The 23756-nt window shown below is 39.2% G+C and overlaps 1 protein-coding gene across 2 annotated transcripts; it reads right to left on the bottom strand.

Annotated features, from left to right (window-relative positions):
• Positions 1-606: 606 nt before the first annotated feature.
• Positions 607-23098, bottom strand: LOC141346133 (zinc finger and BTB domain-containing protein 38-like). 2 transcript variants are annotated; one of them, XM_073851047.1, is made up of 3 exons: positions 22761-23098; positions 22207-22347; positions 607-4956 (listed from the first exon to the last, which is right to left on the bottom strand). In XM_073851047.1, the coding sequence occupies exons 2-3, from the start codon at positions 22321-22323 to the stop codon at positions 1306-1308; spliced, it is 3768 nt and encodes a 1255-aa protein (XP_073707148.1). In that variant the 5' UTR covers positions 22324-22347; positions 22761-23098; the 3' UTR covers positions 607-1305. The 2 variants fall into 2 exon arrangements, with proteins under 2 accessions (XP_073707148.1, XP_073707149.1); XM_073851048.1 differs by lacking the exons at positions 22207-22347; positions 22761-23098 and adding an exon at positions 13573-14091.
• Positions 23099-23756: the final 658 nt, after the last annotated feature.

Here is a 23756-nt window from a genome sequence, read left to right as displayed (position 1 = left end):
TGCACTGCAAAAAAAATGCTTTTTTTTACTTAGATTTTTTGTCTTGTTTGCAGCCAAAATTAAGTGCGTTTTTGCTTAGAACAAGCAAAATAATCTGCCAATGCCAATTTTCTGTTTGAAATAAGATTTTATTTTCTTACCCCATTGGTGGATTATTTAGCTTGTTCTGAGCAAAAACTCACTTCATTTTGACTTGTTTGTTCTGAAAACATAAACAATTTTTACTCGTCTAGAAAATCCTTCTTGATTTAAGAATTTTTAGATATTTTGCCTGGAAACAAGACAAAAAATCTAAGCAGTGTGATGAAATATACTTGTGCTCCAATTGTAGAAAATAGTGTTTGATATTGAGGAAACCCAGCCAACATTGCAATAAACCTCATTCAGTGGTCTATGCTGCTTTTAATGTGCCACAAATGAAAACAAGGCAACTGTGGCACACTGTGCAAAAAATGAAATGATCTTTTTTAATTTAAGTCTGTGAATACATCCTACTACAGCCTTGTTTTCATTTGTGTTCAATTTAATGTCACAAAACACTACTGTTGCTAACATTTTTACATTTTACAGCATTTAGCATTTTTGTGATATACTTAATAACATGACTTGTGTTATTTTTGTTATTTATTTCAAGATTTGTAAGTATTTCACAAAATGGTGTAATCTTATAAATGAAAGGGTAAACATTTGGTATATTCCGGAAAATCACTTTTAGCATTTATCAGTAAGATCAGCAAAGTTATTGATGCATTTGTGCGCAAACAACATTGAAATGGTGGTAAAGGTGTTAAGTTACAGTAAAAGTACAATCACTCGCAGTTATTTTACTGTTAAGGTGCTGCTAGTCGTTCACTTTACTTGATGCATAGAGTACAACACAATGAGCAATGGAATAGGGAAGATTCACTGGACTTAGACAAATAAAAACGTATAAAAATAAAACCACTTCTTTTCTCATAGAAAAACATGGAAAACTACCAGAAGTATTTAATGTCAATGACCAAAAATACTCTGTATTTACATCTCACAAGTTCTCTTGAATGCTAAGTCACTACGCCAACCTCTTCATACTTTCATGTGCATTTGTTTCCCCGTTTTTCAAACGTGGTAAGGCCTGCCCTGTCATTTACGTCATTATTCTGTGTGACATCAGGAGGAGATGCATTTCCTTCCTGTCGTGGGTGTGAAAACAAGGTTCCTCTTTGCTGCAAAGTGCTGTTCTGACTCGAGCAACTGTAGGCTGTTGGGAAGTTCCTTTGGTTGCAGGTATTCTTGGCTGACAGATTGGAGAGAGTCAGCACTTTGTCAATCCTGTTGTCCCCATATCACAGAGTCCTCAAATCCATATCCTTTAGATCGTTCCAAAATGCTTTTTTTCTTGGACGTCTTCCTCTTTATTTCTGGAGAAAGAGGACTGAAAGGCCTATCTGCTGCATACGGAAATGACAAAGATGTTTTTTTGTAGCCACCGGCGATTGTAGGATATTTCACCTCTGCTTCTATGTCCATCTTTGGCTTGGTCTCTGAGCTGGTATACATGCTTTCCCAAGGCTCAGGCTTGATCTGTCCTTTCCGCTCTTTGCCGGCAGAAAGTGAACTGCTTATTTTACTGGTTACGTCCTGATCTTCTCCATCTTCTGCCTTGAAGTGCTTGCTCTCGTGCACGCTCAACAGCACTGCTGATTTGCACACCTTCGAGCAGTACCTGCAACTGTGTCCTTTACCTGACTTTTCCAGATGCTTTTTCTCATGACTTTTCTTGGTGGCGAGGTAAAGGAACCGCTGCGGGCAGTAAGAACATCTGTAACGCTTTTCCATGCTCAGGCTGGGGGATGCCACATCTGAGCTGAAACAGGAGCCATCCTCCGTGCAGCTCTTGCAGATAAAGTCACCACTATCCTCTCCAGTGGGCCCAGCTGTGCTGGATGTGTCTTCAGGGGGACATTGTTTACCGCATATTCTGCAGCGTGGCTGATGGCAGCTGATGATGTGCATGCTGAGGGAGGTCTGGCTGGAGAAAGAGCTCTCACAGCTGTGACAGGGGAAAGCTTCCTTTTGGCTGCTATGCCTTGGCTCCCTCCTGACCCCATAGTTGTCTGCTGAGATCCTCTCGTCTGGACAGAACGGCGTCTCCCGGAAGTTGTCATTGGCTTCTGGTGACAAGGGCCTAGTGTAGCTTCTCAGATGTTTCATCCTCATTCGTTTGCCTTTCACTTTCTTACTCTTCTTTTTAGGTTTGTATGAGTAATAGGGACGCCAGAGTTTGTCCGTTTCAGGATCATTGGGGTCATCATAGGATTCGTTTTCTGTAACTGCAGTTGTGACTTCTGTCCTCACCCTCAAACTCGGACTTCCAATGCTCTCCTCTGCAGGGCTTCTTTGACCTATGCCCTCTTGTCTCCAGCTTTTCCTTTTCCTCTTCTTTGGAAACAGCTTTGAGCCTTTTATCTTTCTGCGAACAATTGCCTCATTGCCAATTTTCACTGTTATTTGGCAGAGGGGAAGAACTTGGTTGTCAATCGATGGGCCTGGGCATGCAGGCTTAGCAATGTACGTTTCTGTCTTTCCAACAGGCGGTTGATCTGCTGTTATGCTCTCAGGTCTTGCTTGTAGCAGCTGATTAGCCATGTCCTCGATGGTCTGAGCTGCTGCCGAGAGTTCGCTCAGTTTGCTCAACCCTTCGAAGGAGCACACCGATGGTATATTGAGGAATGGAAGAATGTCTGCGCTATTTTCTGCATTTTTCTCTGTTGAAGAATCGCTTCTGCGTGTCATCAGAGAGGACTCTGTGTTCTTCTGTATTGCTTTTGAAGATTCTGTAAATCTGTAGCTGAAAAGCGGTGACCCTTTTCCATCAAATCCAGACTTTTTCTTGAAATCATCGGAGAGGTGTTTCAGGGGCTGGTCTATCTCAGACGCCACAGGAAATCCTACATTTTGGTCACGGAGTTTGTCAAAGCTGATGCGAGGCGTTTCTGATGCCATCGTTTTCGGAGTGGCCATGAACGTCACTGGCATTGAAAATAAGGACTGACCACTAACAATATCTGAGTTAGTCGCTGGTACTGAACTGTCAAAAAGAGCGTTGGGGGAACAGCTGCCCAGTGCACTGTAGGACTCATCGCTGCCCTCCATCCCTTCAGAGTATGTATGACTGTATGACTTGTAACGTTTCTTCCTAAACTTCATTGGGAGAAGCCTGTAAAGCTTTATGGGGTAGACACTACTCTTAAGTCCACCGTTTGCTGATTTTTTATTGACAGCCAGCTGGGGATCGATGCCATGAAAGGTCTTCTGGTGATTCTTGAGGATGTAATAAGTCAAGAAGGTCTCCAGGCAGAAAATGCACTGGTACCGGCGTTCCCCGGTATGCCAGATCTCATGCTTGGTGCGGTATTCAGCCAGAGCAAAAACTTTGTTGCAGTAGTGGCAAGGGTAGGCTCTATGCCATGAGTGTACATTCTCATGTCTTTTTAGGCTGGAGAGGGTCACGTAAGCCCGTTTGCATACAGAACATTTATAAGTCCTTGAAGTGCTATTTGTTTTTAAGGTCCCTTTAACTTGGTCCTGAGACATCTCAAGGGGACTAGTCAATGTGGGCTCTAGATGTAAAGGGGCATGGAGATCTGGTGGAGGTAAAGAGTGTTGTGTGGAATTTGCATCAGATGTACCGTTAGAGACCGGGACTCGCACAGAGTCCTTATTATTTGTCTCTAACTCAGATGGACCTTTCAGAGATTTCACACAAACCTGCTCATGATTGCGCAGTCTTTTCAGATGCATGAACTTTTTACGGCAGAACTTGCAAAACAAATGACTGACAAATCGCTTGTGTATTTGCATGTGGATGGTGAGAAGCGACGAGTCGCTAAAGGTCTCAGGGCATTGCTGGCAGCTGAAGGTGGGTGTATTCTGAGGACTGAGGCAGGGTGGCTCTGCATCCTGAGAGGGTGCAATGTCAAGATCGAGACTGGAAAGTATTTCTGGTGCTGCATCTGAAGACAACTGGGAGGAAGATAATGAAGCAACGGGAGCCTTTTCCACCGCAGATTTGCTTGTAATAGCGGGCACGGTTGCGACCGGCTCACTTGAGAGAGTCGGAATACCGTTACAATGTATATGACGCTTCTTTATAGGTCCAAGTCTATGGTTAACCAAAGTCTTTGATGGAGTCACAACAGGCAAGATGTTATCTCTTACTCTGTTATTATTCTCCTGGTTAACCTCTTTAGACTCTTGTCCCTGGCTCACTGCATATGAGTGCTCAGTTAGGGCATTGGCAGGCTCACTCTCTATGGGTGATATGATTGTATCTTGGGAGCTAGAAGAAGAATGCCCTTCCTCAAGTCCCTCAATAACTTTGTTTCGGTGCTCCAGTGTAGAGAATGGGTTGTTTACCGCCTCAGCCTCAGTAATGGAGAAAGCATTGGTGATCCGTGGGCCCTTAGAGCAGTCTAACTCCTCAGGCTTGAGGGTTTCTTTTTTCAGTGTGCATGTGTCTGCCAACTTTGATTGACCGTTTGATCTTCCGCAGCTTGCAGAGGCTTGGCCTTGCAAGAGACTAGAGCTCTGCCTTTCAGAGTCTAGCAATTTCTCCAGAAACGGAATTCCTAAACGCTTCCCAGCTGCCACCAAAGACCTGCTGTCCTCTGTACTACTTGACTCCACTCTGGCATTGTAGATGAAGTTTAAGATGCTAGCAAAGACTTCCGACTTCAGGTCTGTTAGCTCCAGCACCTGGTTGGACGTGTAGACCTCGGGCACTTTGAAAGCATTGCGAAAATATCCACTTGTGGCAGCCAGTATGTTCCGGTGGGCCCGGAATTTGACATCCTCCACAACGATAATTACATCACAGAATAGGCCTTGTGAACGCTGTTCACTAAGATGACTGAGGACAGCCTGGGGGTGGGAACTGTCCACCAGACCAAGAGTGCTGGGGTTGACCACAGTCATCTGCAGAGGAGAGACATAAAGTAAAACAAAAAAAACAATTTAAATCTGGGTAACTTTAAGATAATGGCATAAGACCTCTAATCATAGTCCTGAACGATAGCTGAGCAAAAAAAAAAGGGAAAATAACTGGCTAAGGTATTCACTTACACCTGTTCATAGTTCAATAACATGAACATGAATGATGACTTAAAGGTATAGGTCACATGTTGTTTCAAACTTGTATGACTTTTTTCCTTCTGCAGTGCTCAATAGAAGAAACTCCCCTGTGTTCCATAGAAGAATGAAATGCATAAAGTATTGAACAAGCATACTTTTAAACATTTAACCATTAATAAAAAGGGCAGTATAATAAAAAAGCAGACATTTTAAACCACAGAATGAGAACAAAAGTGTAATTATTAGACGACTCTAATCTAATCACATCACACCACTAGATGGCAGCATGACTTAACTCATACATTACTGCTTTCTAGACATGCTATGATTGATGGTGAACCAAGTAATCAAATGAAGCCAGTTAAGTTAGTATAACATACAGTGGTTGGCGGATGTGGTTAGCAAACGTTAACAACCAAACTGTAATATATTCATCTGTTATACACATATACTGATAATGTAAATTATAGAAGATAGCACAAAGACAGATGCATATTTCATCTTCCATTTAATGTTGTTGTGATGCAAAGAAAATTAGATAAAGATGAAGCTAGTAGAGATTTATTACTGAGAATGATGACGACAGTTCTCCTCATCGTACTATCTTGATCTGAGCACCCTAGAAAGCTTTCTATTATTTATTTTGCTCTCAAGGTTACAGAGTACAGAAGCATACTTTGTAAATACATCTAAATACATGCACAAATCAGAGCATAAAACAGCTGCACAGACAAAATTAAATGTTTTCTACTTCAATATTTTAAATAAAAATTCATTTCTTTTCTCTGACAGGTTAAAAAAGACATTATTTATGCTGTCCTTTGATGAACCTGCTATGACCTGGCGAAGTCTTCAAAGAGAGTCTAGACTGAGAACGGGTGAGATATTCCATGATGACTCATTAAGAATGCTCCTTTTGTCTGTTTGAGGAGCTAACACCTGGACTGTGGGAGAAGGCTCACCTGGCAGCATTGGTTTTGGTTTTGTACTTACACTCTTAAAAATAAAGGTGCTTTAAAAGGTTCTTCAAGCAATGCCATAGAAGAACCATTTTTTGTTCCACAAAGAACCATTCAGTTGAAGGTTCCTTATAGAACCATCTCTTTCTTACCTTTTTATAATGTGAAGAACCTTCTTTCACCCACAAAGAACCTTTTGTGAAACAGAAAGGTTCTTCAGATGTTAAAGGTTCTTTATGGAACCATTTAGACAAAAAAGTACTTCTATGGCATCATGAAGCACCTTTATTTTTAAGAGTGTAGAATAGTTTAATCTATTTTATAAAACGGTTAGTTTCATTCCTCAATTCTGATTGGTCAGCAGCTGTGTCGTATTCATGATACGGTTTTGTGTATCATTGAACCCCCTCAGCAACCACCCCTTAGCAACGTAAACACAGCTGCAGCAGTTAGGGACTACTTTTTACAGCGGAAGGCAGTTAATGATTTTACTTTATGAAAACGTACAACTTAATATATATAATATTTTAATATTTTTATTACGGCTGAAGGGGTTGCAGGCCCCTAACAATGCCCTTCAGCTGTGATTTATTCACGATACATCACGGCCTCTCGTACCTTATTGCTTAAACATATGATATACAGAAATATCTCAACATGAATAAAAATTAGAATTGGTTTATTATCCAAACTATATTTGGATAAATATACAAGGTAGATATCGTCTGACTGAGGACTGTTGTCAGAAATAACCAGTCAGGAATTCATTTTTGTAGAAAATGTGTCCAATCAGTTTTGATTTTTTTGTAAAAATTCTGTGGGGCCGTTATATTTAACAAATAATCCAACAGACCGTATTCATCCAACAACCGGACCGTGCCTGGATGTCTGTGAAGGACTCCCCAGTCCACTGGACACCAGATAAGATAGCTGTTATGGCCCAATGGAAATCAGAGTTTTACTCTTAACTGAAAGGGATAGGTCCCCTCGAAAATGAAAATTACCCCATGATTTACCCTCAAGCCATCCTAGGTGTATATGACTTTCTTCTTCCAGATGAATACAATCAGAGTTATATTAATAAATGTCCTGGCTCATCCAAGCTTTAAAATGGCAGTAAATGGCTGTTGAGATTTTAAAGGCCAAAAAAAAAAGTGCATCCATCCATCATTAAAAGTACTCCACCCGCTCCTGAGGTTAATAAAGACCTTCTGAAGCGAATCAAGGCATTTGTGAGAGTAAAATATCCATATATTTTAAACAGTTACATCTAGCTTCTGCTAACTCTTGTACGCACCTTAATGAGAGAGTGGTGTTCCAGCGGATGACACAGGATGTAGGCATAGTGTAAGCTCTGGTGACAATATGCTATTCTTGTGAGAAACCAGTTTTGTTTACAGCAAAGGAAACCCACAAGAAGAAATTAATTGTTTTAGCTATACTCTACATTTTATCGGTCTTAAAAATCCTTGTTTTGTACTTCTAATTCAATGATGTGTTCACACTTGTAGTTCGGTTTGTATGGTTCATTCGGTCTGGACCAAAAAGAAAAATGATACATCTGGTCCTGGTCCGCTTAGTGTTCACACTGGCATTTTTGACAGCGAACCTAAAGATACTAAACCTAAAGGCATAGTGATATGTTCTCAACCTGATTGGTCCGGTTGAATGACATATATTTTGTGACGGAATTCACTGAACACTCCAAACAAAAGAAAAAGGTACATTTGACTTTAAGTCGAATACACGCAATGGCTGGACTAAGCTCTCATTGTTGTGTGCATATGAATTCATTTTCACCACCAGCGAACTCTCAAAGAGCTCATAAAAGGCACTTTACCTCCTCGTTGCTCTACGTGTGCCCTCTGCTCATTTTGTTTTGGATACACCACTTATTCCCTTCATGAAATCATGTCGTATAGCATCGCATCTTGTCATTACTCCCTGTTTTTGGTTCGTTTAGAAGAATTTGGTCCGTGTCGCATCCATATTTCATTCTAACCGCACCAGAGTTTGTTTGAAATCCACAAATCTTATTAGCGGTCTCGGTCCACTAGTTTGGTGCGCACCAGAGTTCGGATGGCAGCGTTCACACTTACTCAAACGAACCACACTAACAGAGCAATCGCACTAGGGTTTGTTTTAATCGAACCAAACATGACAAGTGTGAACACACCCAAAGTTTTAAATATGGATATTTTTCTTTCACAAATGCATCGATTTGCTTCAGAAGGCCTTTATTAACCCCTCTTTTTATGATGGATGGATGCATTTTATTGGACTTCAAAATCTCAGCCTTTCACTGCCATTATAAAGCTTCAAAATGGCCAGTGCATATATTCCTATATTCCTAGTGCATATATTGCCCATATTCATACAAAATCTTAGTGCAAAGAGTTGCTCCTAGTGACAAAATTCTAAGAAAATTCTTAGAAATGTGGGTGTTTCCTTTTAAAATTAAAGAAAAGATCCTAGTAAAGAAAAAGAGTAATTCAGAAAGATTCTTAACCCTTAAAAGAGGTCTTAAGGTCCAAATTGTTAGGAGTAGGGACGAGGACTTTTAAGAGGCTTAAGAGTTTCTTTAGCAGTGGAGAACATTGACAAAACATGAGGAGGCCAATGCAATATTTTGCACACAATGCATGAGATTGATTTCATAAGATGCTACACATGAGATTGTGCAGATATAATGTTTGTGACTGATTTTATTAGACATGCTAACATCTCTGACATAGTGCAGAAATGGAAGAAATCACTAGATTTATTACATGAACTTATTTGGCAACTGGAAACAATGCAGCTATGCAGCAGTAATAATTGTATGCTGCTGTTCATTACTTATCAAATACATGAAATACAACATTAACAGCGTGGTAAATAAAAATATATAAACATATAAAATATATAAACGTATATAATGTGTGTGTGTGGTAGTGCGGTAAAACAGGAAAAATTATGCCTATAATATCAAAGTGAAGGCTTAAACTAGACCCTACACTTAAAAGTGCTCTTTTATTTCCTTCTTGGACAACCAACCAATCACAGTCTTCAAAAGGCTGTGTCATAGCTAGCAACGGGATCAACCACGCCTCCACACAAAGATAAAAGTTTTAGTCTTTTCTTTACTCAGAGTTGCTCTTAGATTGATCCTGAATCACTCTTAAGCTAAGACTCCTATGTAGGAATTTTTAAGCTTTCTGAGAGGATTCTTAGAATCTTTAAGGCTAAAAAACATCTTAAGGCTAAAAGTAGCTCATAACTTGCTGATTTAGGAGAAAATCTTAAAAATATTGGGTGTGTCAGTCCTAAAATTAGGACTCCTGAATTTTTGCTCTAAGAGTATTTCACAAAGCGTTTTAGCACTAAAACTAGCTCCTAAATCTGTGAAATGTTACGAGCAGTGAAGAGGACTCCTAAATCACTAAGACCAAATCACAACTATCCTTAAATGGCTGTTGATGGCAATCTGCCTCAGAACTTAAACTTTTTAGAAACACACTGTATTTATTTGCACACGTTTTTTTTCCCACGCTAATTTTTTGGTTTTGGAGATTGTTCCAACTCCAAATTTTCCTTATTGGATTATATCTTTGTTTCCATTAACAAGTTGGGCAAGAAGTAACAGCCGTTATTGCATCCAGTTTGGTTTTCTTTTACATTTGCATATCTTATCAGCCATGATTATTCTATTCTGTTAATAAAAAAGGCTGTTTATCTGCATATTAGCTAATTGTTTCTGAGGAGCACACAAGTAATAAGCTGATAATCAGCTGAACATATACTTGTTTAATTCGTGACACTTAGCCTGCATTTTAAAATCTTGATGGGAACATCTTTTTAAAAAAATTATTTTGAATATGGCAACTTAATATCATGCTATTTCTATGAACAAATCTCTCACAGAGACCCTTCCCCTATCAGCCAATCACTGTGTGCATAGTTAATAAGCATGCTGACATCATCCATAGCAACGAGGTCAACCCCGTAAAACCTTAGTAAAAGTTTGTCTCAGCAGTTTTGTGAATAGGTTTTAATAGAAAACTCTTAGCTAAAAACTTTTACTGCTATTTAGGAGAACTCCTAGTGGTAAGATAAAATGTTTTGTGAATATGGGCCCTGATGCATATGGTGCACTTAACTGGAAACACTTCAGGAATGTCGAAGTCGTCTTCTGATTAGTTGAATTTGATCGGATGTCCGGGAGACGCGAGTGTCACGTTTATTTTCGGTCCGCAGGGAAACAAAGCGCAGACTGATTTACTCGGCGTTTTGCTAAAATGTGCTCATGCAGACGCCATTGTTGTTATACACATTTGCTAAGTTGGCGAACAAATTACTGACTTACTGCTTGTTCTCCCTCTTCTTATTTAACTTTCAATGCCGGTTATTTCAGTGACTGACTTGTTGAAGGCCAGTCTGTTGTTGTGGGGGCATTTCCACGCACCGAAACATGATGCTGAACGAAACGAACTGTGATTGGTTGTTTGACATGTCGATCAAACAGTCTTATGGGCGGGCCTTGGCCAACGAAAGCTGCCATGAATTCCAGACCTTCAGCCGTCAGTCTGGCATCGCAGAGACGAGACGAGATGAGCATTTGAGGTTATATAAAGTATCTAAATTGTCAATTTGTTTTTAAAATAACCAATTGTTTCGCTAAGACCCTTCTTCTTCGGCTAAGATTGTTTAGTGCCCTTCGAGGCTGCATTTAAACTGCATTTTGGAAGTTCAAACTTGAAGTCCATTATATGGAGAGAAATCCTGAAATGTTTTCCTCAAATTTAATTTTTTTACGCTCTGAAGAAAGAAAGACATGAACATCTTGGATGACAAGGGGGTGAGTACATTATCTTTCAATTTCTGTTCTGGAAGTGAACTAATCCTTTAAGACGACTGTAAGCTGAAATAGTGTCACATTAAAGGACTGACAGGCAGAAAGTGCACTAAAGTCTTTGACTAAACAAAGAATATGACAATATTCTGACAGTCAGTTTTTTTTTTTTTAATTGTACGAGCCCAAAGCAGAGACAAGCATGATATTTCAGCAAATGATTTCATTCAAATTTGCCAAGTGAAAGGCCTAGTACCATTAACACTGAACTGTGGTATAGCTCAAGAACTGGAAAGACCATTCTCTACTGACTATACAGCAGACTTGGAACCCACTGAATTATGGACAAAAACACTTTTTTTGGAATTTCCCAAAATATCTTCATTTATGTTCGACAGAAGAAAAAGTCATCAAAATTTTGAAGGACATGAGGGTGAGTAAATGATGACAGACTTTATAACAGCTGAACACGATTAGGTCATGAGAGGGAAACATTTGACAGGCACAAAAGACTAAAATGAAACATGATGACTTTAAAATAAAGGACACGGATAAGCAAAAACAATAACAACACACTGGCTTTTATTAACAACATTTTTACACCGCATATGCATTGTTTCTTTCTTAATTATTTGTCCCTTTTAAATTTGTCTTCTGTCAGCGACCAAGTGAACAACACTTGTTTATCTCACAGTAGCACAAGGAGGAAATGAACAAAGGTGGTACAGGAATACAAGCCCTTTAGAATCTCCAACCTACACTCTTAAAAATAAAAGTTCTTCACAGCAATGCCATAGATGAACCATTTTCGGTTCCACAAAGAGCCATTCAGTCAAAGGTTCTTTAAAGAACCATCTTTTTCTTACCTTTTTATAATCTGAAGAACCTCCTTTCGCCGCAAAGAACCTTTTGTGAAACAGAAAGGTTCTTCATATTTTAAAGATTCTTTATGGAACCATTTAGACAAAAACACAGGTTCTTCTATGGCATCGTGCACCAACATTATTTTTAAGAGTGTGGCAAGCTGACCCATTTCTGCTTCTCACTATCTATTTCAAGTTCGTGTGCACCCAGGAGGAAGACTGACCTGCCACTGCAAAGTGGAAATATGTCAGACTATTTTCTGTCTTGCTCTTTTTGTGTACGTTGCATCCTTTTCCATGCAACGGTCCACATTATTATTCAATTGATTGCCACTGGCTTCTAAAATGAAACATTTGGGCCTCAAACATCCTTTTTAATTGCCAAAACCTATTTTCTATACGAATTTTGAAGATCTACTAAAGTGGTTGCCGGTCCAAGGGGAATATATCAATCATTTGTATAAAGTCACGCTTTGCCATTGTTGGTAGTTCAGGTTCCAGTGGAGCATTTGCAATGAATCGACCATGTTCAAGTATAAATTTAGAATAAATGATCTGCAGTGTGTAGACACCTTCCTTTTTTAAGTATTGCGTGCGAGTCTGGCGATAAGGTATTGGTTTGCGTGTCTCTGTTGAGGTGGTTGTTCTTTGAACGCAGCAGCCATTTTAAAACCACGACAAAGAGCATCTTGGCATAAAGTAAAATGGCCGCCCGTAGGGTTCTATTAGACTGTAAAGGTCGATTTTGTTTGGACGTGCGATTATAGATTTTCGAGTGCAGATTCTAAGAACAGCATTAAATATTAACATCAAAATGACTGACAGGCAAAGCCTACAACTTTCTGAAGTTGTTGAGAAAAACATTTCTGCGGTCGCAGTGATGCATTATGCATTGCTCAGAACGAGAAAAGGAAATAAAGCCACAAACACGACATCTACCATATATCAGCTCTGCTCATCAGAAACATCATGACACAGCATTACTGCTCAGACTGTACCTTTACTGAGCATTAAACGAAACGGCTGAAACCGTTTGTGCCAGATTTTTGGATATGCTCTTACTGAGGATCTATTTTAATCTCTACTGTTTGTGTGTGATTGCTCTAAACGGGAAAGGCAGACCTCTCCTAATCGCTGGGAAAACATCCGCCTGCTCTATCTGACAGGCCTCCGTTGTCACGGCAACATGCTGTGGCGCAGCACTTATTGGGATTTGTATGAATGGCGACCGAGCAGCCGGTTGTGTTTTCCATCCGTCCATCCGTTCTTACAGACCGCACCATGTTGGAAAGCCCTGGTAGCATTTTGCAGCGGACAATCGCCAGGGATCACTGTTATCTGTATTAATGTGTGTGTGTGTTTAGACTAGCACACTGTCTAAATCACATCCCATAGACTGAGCTGGATGGCAATGCTAATTTAAGTTGAAGGGCCCTTTCAAAAAAAAAATATGTTGATATGCTCTTTTCAGCTGCCGAAGCTTTCGCTTAATGCCGTAAGGCATTTTATACAAGCGTAAATTGGCATTTGTTTGGCATCTGTGGTTATATCTACCTGCCACACCCTTAACATGACTTACCATACCGGATGAGCGAAATAGCGAAAAACTAAAAATCCCCTGTCTTCCCTCAAACTATTTTAAGATGAAAGAAACATTCGAGTATGAGTATGAGACGTCCAGTCAGACAAAGAGCGAAACGCTTTGATTTTTACAGATAAAACCATATGAGTCTTGAAGCACTGCCCTGCAAAAAACGCGCTCGACTGTGTCTGTTTGAAACTGGAGGGAAAAGCATGCTGAACGTACCTTTATTTCAGTTAATCAGAGAAAGCGCTTCAGTGGACGGAGAGCGGAAAACATCGCTCACGCCTTCCTCGTTCCTGCGACCCACTGATGGCTGAAAGATGTTTCGTTCGCAGGCGAAAGTGTTACAGCTTCTTTTTTTTTTTTAGATTCAACCCGTCACTTGCTGCTCTCTGCTGCGATCGCAGTCTCTCCTATAAGTCTATCCTGCTTGCTCTGTCTCTCTCTCACACGTTCTCTCTCTTTTTCGTTCACCCTAGTCCCAGTGCCCTCTCTGCGTGAGACGCCCAGTCCAGAGGTGGCAGGGGGCATCAGTCTGCTCCACCGCAGCGCTCTATAGGTCTCGCTCCTTCCGTACGCTCACTAGCTGGCCACCAGGGTCTTTTCGCCCACTGTGGAGTTTATAAATAGTCGGGCAGGGCAGCGCCGCTGCTGTCTGTGCATTATTAGCAGCGGAAAAGAGATGCGGCGTGCTAGCAAGCACTGCAACTTCATTAACCACTGCAAAAGGGTATCCGGAACGAGAGAGCGTGGAGAAAACGCATCAGCGTGCTAACATGTGAGAAGCGCTCGCGTGCCGTGAGAGGTGGATGCTGCTGCAACTCGACCGCTGCTGGTGTCAACACAAAAACGGCACCAGGCACAAGGTGGCTTTTGACATTTTCCATCACGTGGAATAAATAACAGCGATGCTATTTCAGATGAGCCCCCTCACTCCTCCAAAAAAAAAAGATTATGAACAGCTATGAATTTAAATGCACAGGCATGCTTGCTTCGCCCACCTAATGAAACATGCTTTTCTCTGGTCCGGTGTGTTTGTGCACATCTGAGCGCTGCTGTTTGATGGTGCAGCGACATCTTTATGCGTGCATCTTTGTAGTGGCGGGTGGGTGTGAGAGTAAGAACGAGAGAGAGAGAGAGAGAGAGAGAGAGACTGCACAGTCTGCTTCTCCATTGCACATTTCTGATATCGAACAGAAGGAGGGCGAGCAGCCGAGGAGAAAGAGAGGATGAGTGAGTGCATGAGCAAGCAGAAATGGCGATTTGAGACAAGGACAGGAAGAGAACATGGCGGACTGCTAGAGAAAGGTTAAGAGGATAAGACGGTAAACGCTGAGAGAGTGAACAAGAGCGCTGAAGAGAGAATGAGAGCTTGGGAGGAAGTGGAAAGATGGAAAGGTGGTGGACGACTGTAGGTTTCACCTTCAACATGGCTGCTGATTGATGCAAAGAGATGCGGCTGCTCTGCAGAGAGCGCTGGAGAGGGAGGAGACGGCAGGGAGGGAACGGGAGAAAAGGGATAGGGAGGCGCTACTTCACATTCCATCTGCAGGTTATTATATTTCGTGGGCCAGACTGGGTATGTCTTTTATTCAGGGTGAAGACTGCAAATAAATACTGGATGGAAATTCTACTTATGGTTATTTTTTAACCTGTGTTTGTTTTGTTTAACAATCAATGTGACCTTGGACTACAAAACCAGTCATAAGGGTAATTTTTTTTTTAAAATTGAGATTTATACTTTACATGAAAGCTGAGTAAATAAGTTTTCCATTGATGTACGGGTGATGTTTTTGTTAGGATAGGACAATATTTGGTTGAAAATCTGGAATCTGAGGGTGCAAAAAATCTAAATATTAAGAAAATCGCTAAATTCTTAGCAATGCATATCACTGATCAAAAATTAAGTTGATATATTTACGTTCGGAAATTTACAAAATATCTTTACTTATCCTTATGGTTTTTGCCATAAAAGAAAAATCGATAATTTTGACCCATACAATGTATTTTTGGCTATAGGTAAGGTATAGATCACCCAAAAATTAACATGTGATGTTTATCTGCTTACCCCCAGGGCATCCAAGATGTAGGTGACTTTGTTTCTTCAGTAGAACACAAACGAAGATTTTTAACTCAAACCGTTGCAGTCTGTCAGTCATATAATGGCAGTCAATGGACTCCACGGTTTTGAGAGTCAAAAAACTTGTGACGATACATTGAGGTCTTAACACACGAAACAGTCAGTCTGTGCAAAAAACTGAACCAGAGGTCGCGTTAACCGAAAATTATCCGTCATCGACGGAATTTCTTTTATCAGTGATGGAAAAATCCGAAGGCTGTCCATCATTTTAACAGATTACACTGTCCAGTTTTTGAAAGTGTGCTCCAGTGTGGCAGCAGAGCATGGGATCCAGAACAAAAACAAAACTGTCATGAATCTTTTGTTACGCATTTGATTACACACAGGCAAGTAGCCGATCCACTTTAGCTACAGCAATCTTTTACACCACATTAAGGAATGACAAAACTGTATTTATTGCTTGAATTTCTTTATTAAATGGACAGAATTTGAAATCTGAGGGTTTGTTTCATATCAAAACTAAAGTAACAGAGCTCAGCCTATTGCGATTTATTGGATGGCAGGCGCACTATGTACTGATCTTTCATCAACGCAAAACAGCATTGCCCAAAAGAGCGATTGGGATTTAAGAATTGATATTGGTTCATTAAACTGAGAATCTATTGAAATTGAGAATTTTATTTTATTTTTTTACCCAAGTCCTAGTGTATTTTTTGTTGTTGTTGTTGTTGTTGTCCTGTAGGTTCATGAAATGTGAATAAAAAGTAAAAGCAATTAAATGTGTTATTCTAACTAAAATATGACAATGACAGGTAATAACAGATTGTGATGAAGAACTTCAGTCGATCAGGCTTAAAGTTCGGTGAAAGGTCAACACTCCCGGATGAGTTTGCGCAAGCAAACGTAATCTTTTAGATCTTTTAGAATCTTTTCGTAACCATTTACCATTTAGAGTAGCTGTCGTATTCACAATCTCTCTGTGTAAACAATGCGTGACGACAGATGGCTTCCATGTGTGCATCTATTATGCCAGAGCACATTGACGCGTCACCCGCCGGCTGTTGTGAACGCGCTCAGGACAGTTGGACACTGCGGTGGATCAAAGGTAAAAATATATAAATACTGTTCAGTTTCTTGCACAGACCGCTTGTTTTGTGTGTTAAGACCTTAGTGTATCGTCACCAGCCACAGGGTTTAATTTAATGGGGGGTTTTTGACTCTCAAAGCTGTGGGTCCCATTGACTGCCATTATATGACCGACAGACTGCAACGGTTTGAGTTCAAAATCTTGGTTTGTGTTCTACTGAAGAAACAAAGTCACCTACATCTTGATGCCCTGGGGGTAAGCAGATAAACATCACATTTTCATTTTTGGATGAACCATCCCTTTAAGGTTTTGTGGTTCAGGGTCACATATTTTTCTTGTTCATTTCTTTCTATCTTCCAGCATAACTGAAAAAAAAACCCCGAATATTTATAAATCTTTTTACTCATAACATGAATTGTTTTAAGATGAGATAAAGACTGCAGTCATATCAGTAGCCTAAAATAGATTTTCTACATTGAGCCACTCACGTCATGATAATCAACATATTAAGATCAAATTGCGTCATCTCACTTAACCCTGGTATTACTGGAAACTTTCACCAGCATAATAAACGAATCACGGCTGACTGCTAATATGGCATTTCCGCAATTATTTTAGCTGCAATGATAACTAAAAACTATTGATTTTGCCTTATGCTGCATCCACAGCTCTAGGACACAGTATCCAACACTGGCACATTGTCCAATGTTTCCAAACAAAATACTAAAATGTATCTGAAATGCATTTATTTTGTTCTAAGCTTCTACAAATACATTTACATATTTATGTGCTTAATGCAAATCCCATGCAATTTTATATTCGGTATATTAAACTGCTATACTCAAAGTATGCTAAACTGGAACGACTAATTTTGTGCTTAATACACTTTAATTGTGCAGTAGTGCTGAGCTCCAACTAAAGATGTACTGAAGTATATTTTATTGTGTTGAAGTGGAACTAATAGTGATATTAAAACACATTTGTGCAATAAAGAAATACTCCAAATAAAGTTTAATTATAAGTAAGTCTTAAGTGATATGTCAATATATTTAAAGGTGCTATAGAATGGAAAACTGTATTTAACTTGGCATAGTTGAATAATAACAGCTGTGTACATGGACATGACATACCAATACACCATTACTGTTTTTAACATTTATATCATATGTACATCGACTTAACATACAGTAGTCACCACTAATAAGCTACTAAATATATTGTAGTAGCCTACTTTTTTTTTTTTTTTTTTTTGTACAGCTGCTTTGAAACGATTTGTATTGTGAAAAGCGCTATACCGTGAGTCTCAAACACCATCGTTTCCTCCTATAAATCTGGTGTTTGCAAAAGACCACTGAAAAAGAGGCCAATTCCAACATAACACACTATGACTATGACGTTATAGTCTCAGGATCATTAATAGTCACGCACCCAACATTTGCATCGCCCAATCATCAGAAGTTATGTGGGTAGGCTATTGTGAAAAAACAAAGCGAGGACAATAGTGAAAATGGCAGGTCATGGGTATAAATGTTATGTTCCAGGTTGTGCAGGAGATGTTAAGTGCAGGGATGGGTTGGTGTCTGTACTCAGAAAGGCACGCAAAACAATAAGGCATTCTAATAAAATAAGGCAAGCCACTGAAGGGACACGGTTAGCTTCTTACTAGCTGTAGCCTTTTACATTGCAGTACATAAGATTTCACTTACCACACAAACAGAGTAAGGAGAGATGACTGTGCGGACGATGGCCAATGATTTACAGATCCTGAACACCGCTGACAAGAATCTAAACTTGTCAAATGTGTGCTAAGTACTGCCGCTGTAGTATAACGTTACACAGAGGACGTGCGATTGCAAATCTCAAAAGTGAAAGTAAAAAGTTATAGTACATTCAAAACGGCAGTTTCAGTCCCCCGCATATTAATAGCGGCGCGAGCTCTGTAATTAAATATATACTTTCCTCAATGTGTTTCCTTCCTGCTGTGAGAGCTAAATAAGCCGCTCTGTGAGACAGCCAATCAGAGCAGAGCTCATCATTATTATTCATGAATCTTCCAAATAAGGCAATAACAGACCATTTCATTCTAGGGACAAATCCTAGGGTTGTAAATGACCGTTTCTGGAGAATTTTTGCCCTTTCCTATGCCGTATACCTTCATGTAGATATCAGAGAACAATTTGAAATATTGTATCAATGCATTCTATGGCACCATTAATGGATTTGAAGTTTATTTAGTACAAAGTAAGTGTATTTTAAGTGTTTTTTACTGGGTTATACACACTTCAACTTTAATGAATCTTATTAAAATACAATAGACACTGTATAGCAATAACAATTCTTGTAATCTGAGGTCTGAGACCACATTCTTTTTGTAATTTGTAATAAACTATATTATCAGCATAACAAGTGTGAGTGAAAAATGAACAATGAAAAAAATTTTTTATCAATATCTTATCAATACTTGTTTTGTCCTTCTTTTAGCTGAACAATCCTAATGATCCAAAAAGGCTTTTGTGCTTGACTAAAAGAATACAATTTGAGCATCTGTACAAAGAGTCACAAAGTTTTGTCTACCTACTTAAATTAGTGACCTCATTTGTTTCCTCTCAAAATTTGTATTTTTTTAAAAAGTCTACAAAAAGACTTTGCATCATCAAGAAGGGTGCATTTGGCTATATTTAGGCTATATTTATTTAGTTTTCCATCAAATAAGCCTTTATTTACATCTGAGGTAATGTACCAGGCCTGCTTTTAAAGTCACCAGAGTGTCTCTTTTAATCTTCCTTCAGCTCGCGGTGCAGCATGTGAACCTAATGCCCAGATACCAGCGGTTATTTCTGGAAACAGGGCTGAGTGCTGATTACCTGAGTGCCATGAAGACAAGCTGCTGTAACAAAGGCTGCATTCACTAGTGGCCTGGCCTGTGTTCAGCTCCCAGGTTGTTTTATAAGTAAACTACTGATGGTGAAATAAGAACTAAAGACTAGATTGATCACTGAACAATCCAGCCCACAAGCTCACAGTTCCCTTATGCATATCTAGGAGTATCAAATTATTGGATCTTTTGAATAAATTTAAAAAGTCTGTTTAAGGAGTTTAAGGAGATTTCCTTTAACCCTAAAACTGTGGGCTAAGCATTTTAGCCAAAATCTGTGTACGAATTTTTTTTTTTTGACCCTGTCAGGAAAAATTACACAGCAAAAAATGCTTTTCTTACTTAGAGTTTTTGTCTTGTTTTCATCCAAAATATCTAAAAATTCTTAAATCAAGAAGGATTTTCTAGACGAGTAAAAATTATTTTCTTGTTTTCAGAAAAAACAAGCCAAAATTAAGTGATTTTTTGCTTAGAACAAGCAAAATAATCTGCCAATGGGGTAAGAAAAAAAAAATCTTATTTCAAACAGAAAACTTAATTTTGACTTGTTTTTTCTCAACGTAGTATTTTTGTCTAGTATAAATATTTAAAAGAATCTTGAATCAGGATGCATTTAGAGGACAAATAAATGCCTTAAGATATTATGTCTTGCTTTCTGAAATTACCCAAATTTTGTTAGCTTTTGCTTAAAACAAACAAAACTTTCTGCCAATGGGGCAAGTAAAATAATCTTGTTAAGCCTTTGATTTAAGATTATTTTTCTTACACCATTGGCAGATATTTTTGCTTGTTTTAAGCAAAAACTAACAAAAATTTTGATATTTTTTTCTTTAGAAAACGAAACATAATATCTTAAGTCATTTTACTTGTCAAGTAAATGCATCCTGATTCAAGAATTCTTTGATATTTATACTAGAAAACAAGACAAATGCTAAGGAAGAAAATCATTTTTGCAGTGTACACTGCAAAAAATGCTTTTCTTACTTAGATTTTTTGTCTCGTTTCCAGCCAAAATACATAAAAATTCTTAAATGAACAAGGATTTTCTAGACAGGTGAAAATATCGACTTGTTTTCAGAAAAAAAAGTCAAATTTAAGTGAGTTTTCGCTGAAAACAAGCTAAATAATCTGCCAATGGAGTAAGCAAAATAGTCTTATTTCAAGCAGAAAACTAGATTATTTTGCTTACCCCATTGGCAGATTATTTTGCTTGTTTCAGGCAAAAATTCTCTTAATTTTAATTTACCCATAATCTTTACTCGTCTAGAAAATCTAGATATTTTTGGGCTGGAAACAAGCCACAAAATCTAAGTAAGAAAAGCATTTTTTTGCAGTGTATAATACCTCAGGATTTCTTGTTTTGTGTCAAATGATATGTATTTTAGTAACTTATATGATAAAAATGCATGTGTACTATATATGTAATTTAAAATAAAAAGAAGGATGTATGGTTTTTTAGCATGTATAGCATGTTTTCTACCTGTATCCACCTATTCCTTCTGCGTTTAAGAAAAAGTGGCTGAGTAATTAAACCAAGGACCATAAACAAAAAATGTTTCCATTTTGATGTAGAGCACTTCCTGCTAGTATTGCGTTAATGATTTGGTTGTATGTTTTTGTTGTTCGTTATTTATTTTAATTTGTGTTATGGTAATAGGAAGTCTATTATTTTGAAATTCATTGACGTAAGCGGATATAGTGCGAGTACACGCTAAACTTTTCAGTACGGAAGAAGAGCCAGACGCACATGGTCATGTCCTCAAAGGTTTATGGTTCATAAGGATTTATCTCCTGGTTTAAAAGAATAAAACAAGGTATATTTCGACTTCTTGTTACCTGTTATCTTTGTTGTTGTTTAAATTTAGTTTCGTTGTAGTAAAACTATTTGTTTAGTATTAAGTGACATGTTTACTTATTTGTGTTTGGTTTTGATATATGTTTGTTTCAAGGTTTGCTTATTTTGTTGTTTGTTTGGTTTTTCTTTTGTACAAGCTCTTACGTTGGTCCTCAATCAGTTTTCACTGATTAATGTGACGGATTTGTGAATAAACTGCGAGGATCATCAGTTGGACAGTTGGTTTTTATTGAACCAGGGAGCTACATATTGCTCTAACTCCTCATTAAAACAAAAGTTGAAGATTATTATGTTGTAGCAAGTGATTTCCCCCTGAAAAAAACAAATGGTTGCAATGAATTCCTCTGCAATGCGACATACTGGTTCTAAACAACCTCGGGGCGTAAGGAGTTCCGCCATAGCAGCCACAACACAGTCATCACTGAGTCATATCAACTATGCAAGTACGCAGTGAACCGTTAACAAAGTGCTGCATGGCTGAAGTACTTTTGTTCTTCGTCACTCAATAATGTGTGGGATGTGGCTGTGAAAGCATCAAAGATGCTAATACTTCTGAGGCCTGTCAAAGTGAGGCCTACGGTACAACTGAGCTCATTGCATGAATCTTCCACTCAAGGCCAAAATGGCCTAAGTATAAAGTAAGAAAGCGAAAGAAAACACTGAGCACTATGATAAATCGCTCTGACGATCAAGATGAGGCCTAAGTCAATATGTGGGCCGCTGTGTTTCGTAATGAATTATGGATGGAAACTCAACCGCTTATAACACCAACTTCAGACAAACAAGTGAAAGTCAAACAGCACTATTACATACATACTGTAGAACCACAATAAAATTGTTTCTTTCTGGAGCAGGAGCAAGAGCAAAAGCAAAAATGCAGGCAACAGTTTTACGGTTCATGCCATCAAGTGACTAGAAGGCTTTAAATAACACACTTAGATTAAAATCCCTTTACCAACCTGGCGTTTGTTGATACCGCTCCTCATAATCGAGATCGTCTTTCCTCTGGTCCCTGTCGGTGCGATTAAATGTCTGTCTGAGCGAGGAAGCAAACTGATATGCCCCCTGGTGGTCATCCTGCAGACGTACGTGATCCAGTCCTGCAATATGTAGTATGCATGTTTTATTATTTTTGGACTACTTTACAACATTTCACGTTGCAACTATTGAAAAGCTTTACGGTTATATAAAAACAGGTTATAGTTTAGTTTTATGTTGTTTACAAGTTATTATGTCACTATTACAGTAAGGCCCGCCTTTATTGGAACACAATCAAGTGAAACGCACTCAAACGACTGTCTCCGGAATGTCCATCTGGATGGATTCCCACAGTATACACTCAAAACAAGCGTACACACTCATTTCATGCCCACTCACCAGTGTCACCAGTCCCACAGCGGAAATCTCTTTTTAGTCAGCAGTACTGGACAACAACTCACAATCTCTCTGTGTGTTAGTAGAGCGAGTAGGAGAGCGAAAAAGAGCGTTTTGAGTGAGCGGGGCTGATATATACCTGATCTATTCCTCCTCCTCTTCCATATTTGAGCAGATGTAGCTGTAGAGGTAAACAGTCTGGCCCAGGGTGAGATCAGTTTGTTCTGCCATGGTTGAGAGGACAGCGAAGGATAGAGAATCTGCAGCACAGTTTCTCCTTCAGGGCCAGATCAGCTGCTCTCTCTCAGCAGTACTTCCTTTGTGTCGTTGTGTGTGTGTTTGTCAGAGTGTGTGTGTGTGTGTGTGTGTGTGTGTGTGTGTGTGTGTGTGTGTGTGTGTGTGTGTGTGTGTGTGTGTGTGTGTGTTTGAGTGTCAAGGCCAGCCAAAGCAGCGCCTCTCTGTTATTCTCTCAGCCCAGCAATCGTTCCACAGGCCTCTGTTGTGCTGCTGCGTCATCGAGTTGCTCTCTGCTCTAGAGAGAGAGAGAGATGGGAGGGGTTGGAAAAGGGAGGGAGAAGCAACGGAGAGAAAAAGAGGGAAAGCTGGGCTTCCTCTCAAACGGTTTTGAAACGGTTACAAGCTCAGGACACAGTTGATAATTCTGTCAGGATGACCACAGATGAATAATTTACTTCTGTTACGGGTGTTTGCTAAGGCAAGTACAGAGCTGGGTAGATGACTTACAAATTGTAATCTGTTACTAATTCCAAATTACATGGCAAAAATTGTAGTTAGTACATCATAATCAGAATACTTTTGGATTCGTTTTGACCTAACTCGTTTATCACACTGATTTAGATAATATTGTACCATTACCGCATAAAAATACAAAGAGTAGGAAAATATGTTCTATTCGTTGTTCCAACATGAAACACATTAAAGGGGGTATAACACACACAGTTTCACTTAATCTTGAGTACCTATAGAGTAGTACTGCATCCTCATATCTCCAAAAAGTCTTTAGTTTGATCGTATTTACAAAAGAAAGATACAGCTTTACGATTCTCTACGAAAACAGCCGAGCTCCTGGAGGCGCACCATCGGCAGAGCTAAAGTTTGACCAGCGAGTGCCACA

The sequence above is a fragment of the Garra rufa genome, chromosome 11, assembly GCF_049309525.1.
Source record: "Garra rufa chromosome 11, GarRuf1.0, whole genome shotgun sequence".
In the NCBI taxonomy this organism is placed as follows: domain Eukaryota; kingdom Metazoa; phylum Chordata; class Actinopteri; order Cypriniformes; family Cyprinidae; genus Garra; species Garra rufa.
Note: the sequence above shows the minus strand (reverse complement) of the source record. Positions and strands in the feature narration are given on the sequence as shown.

What these genes read in the sequence shown, in the direction of transcription:
- LOC141346133 (XM_073851047.1), bottom strand. Translation starts at nt 22,323, where the DNA reads ATGACCACCAGGGGGCATATCAGTTTGCTTCCTCGCTCAGACAGACAT. An exon ending in GCGGTATCAACAAACGCCAG is followed by an intron (nt 4,957 to 22,206) that starts GTTGGTAAAGGG and finishes TCTCCTCTGCAG; the next exon opens with ATGACTGTGGTCAACCCCAG.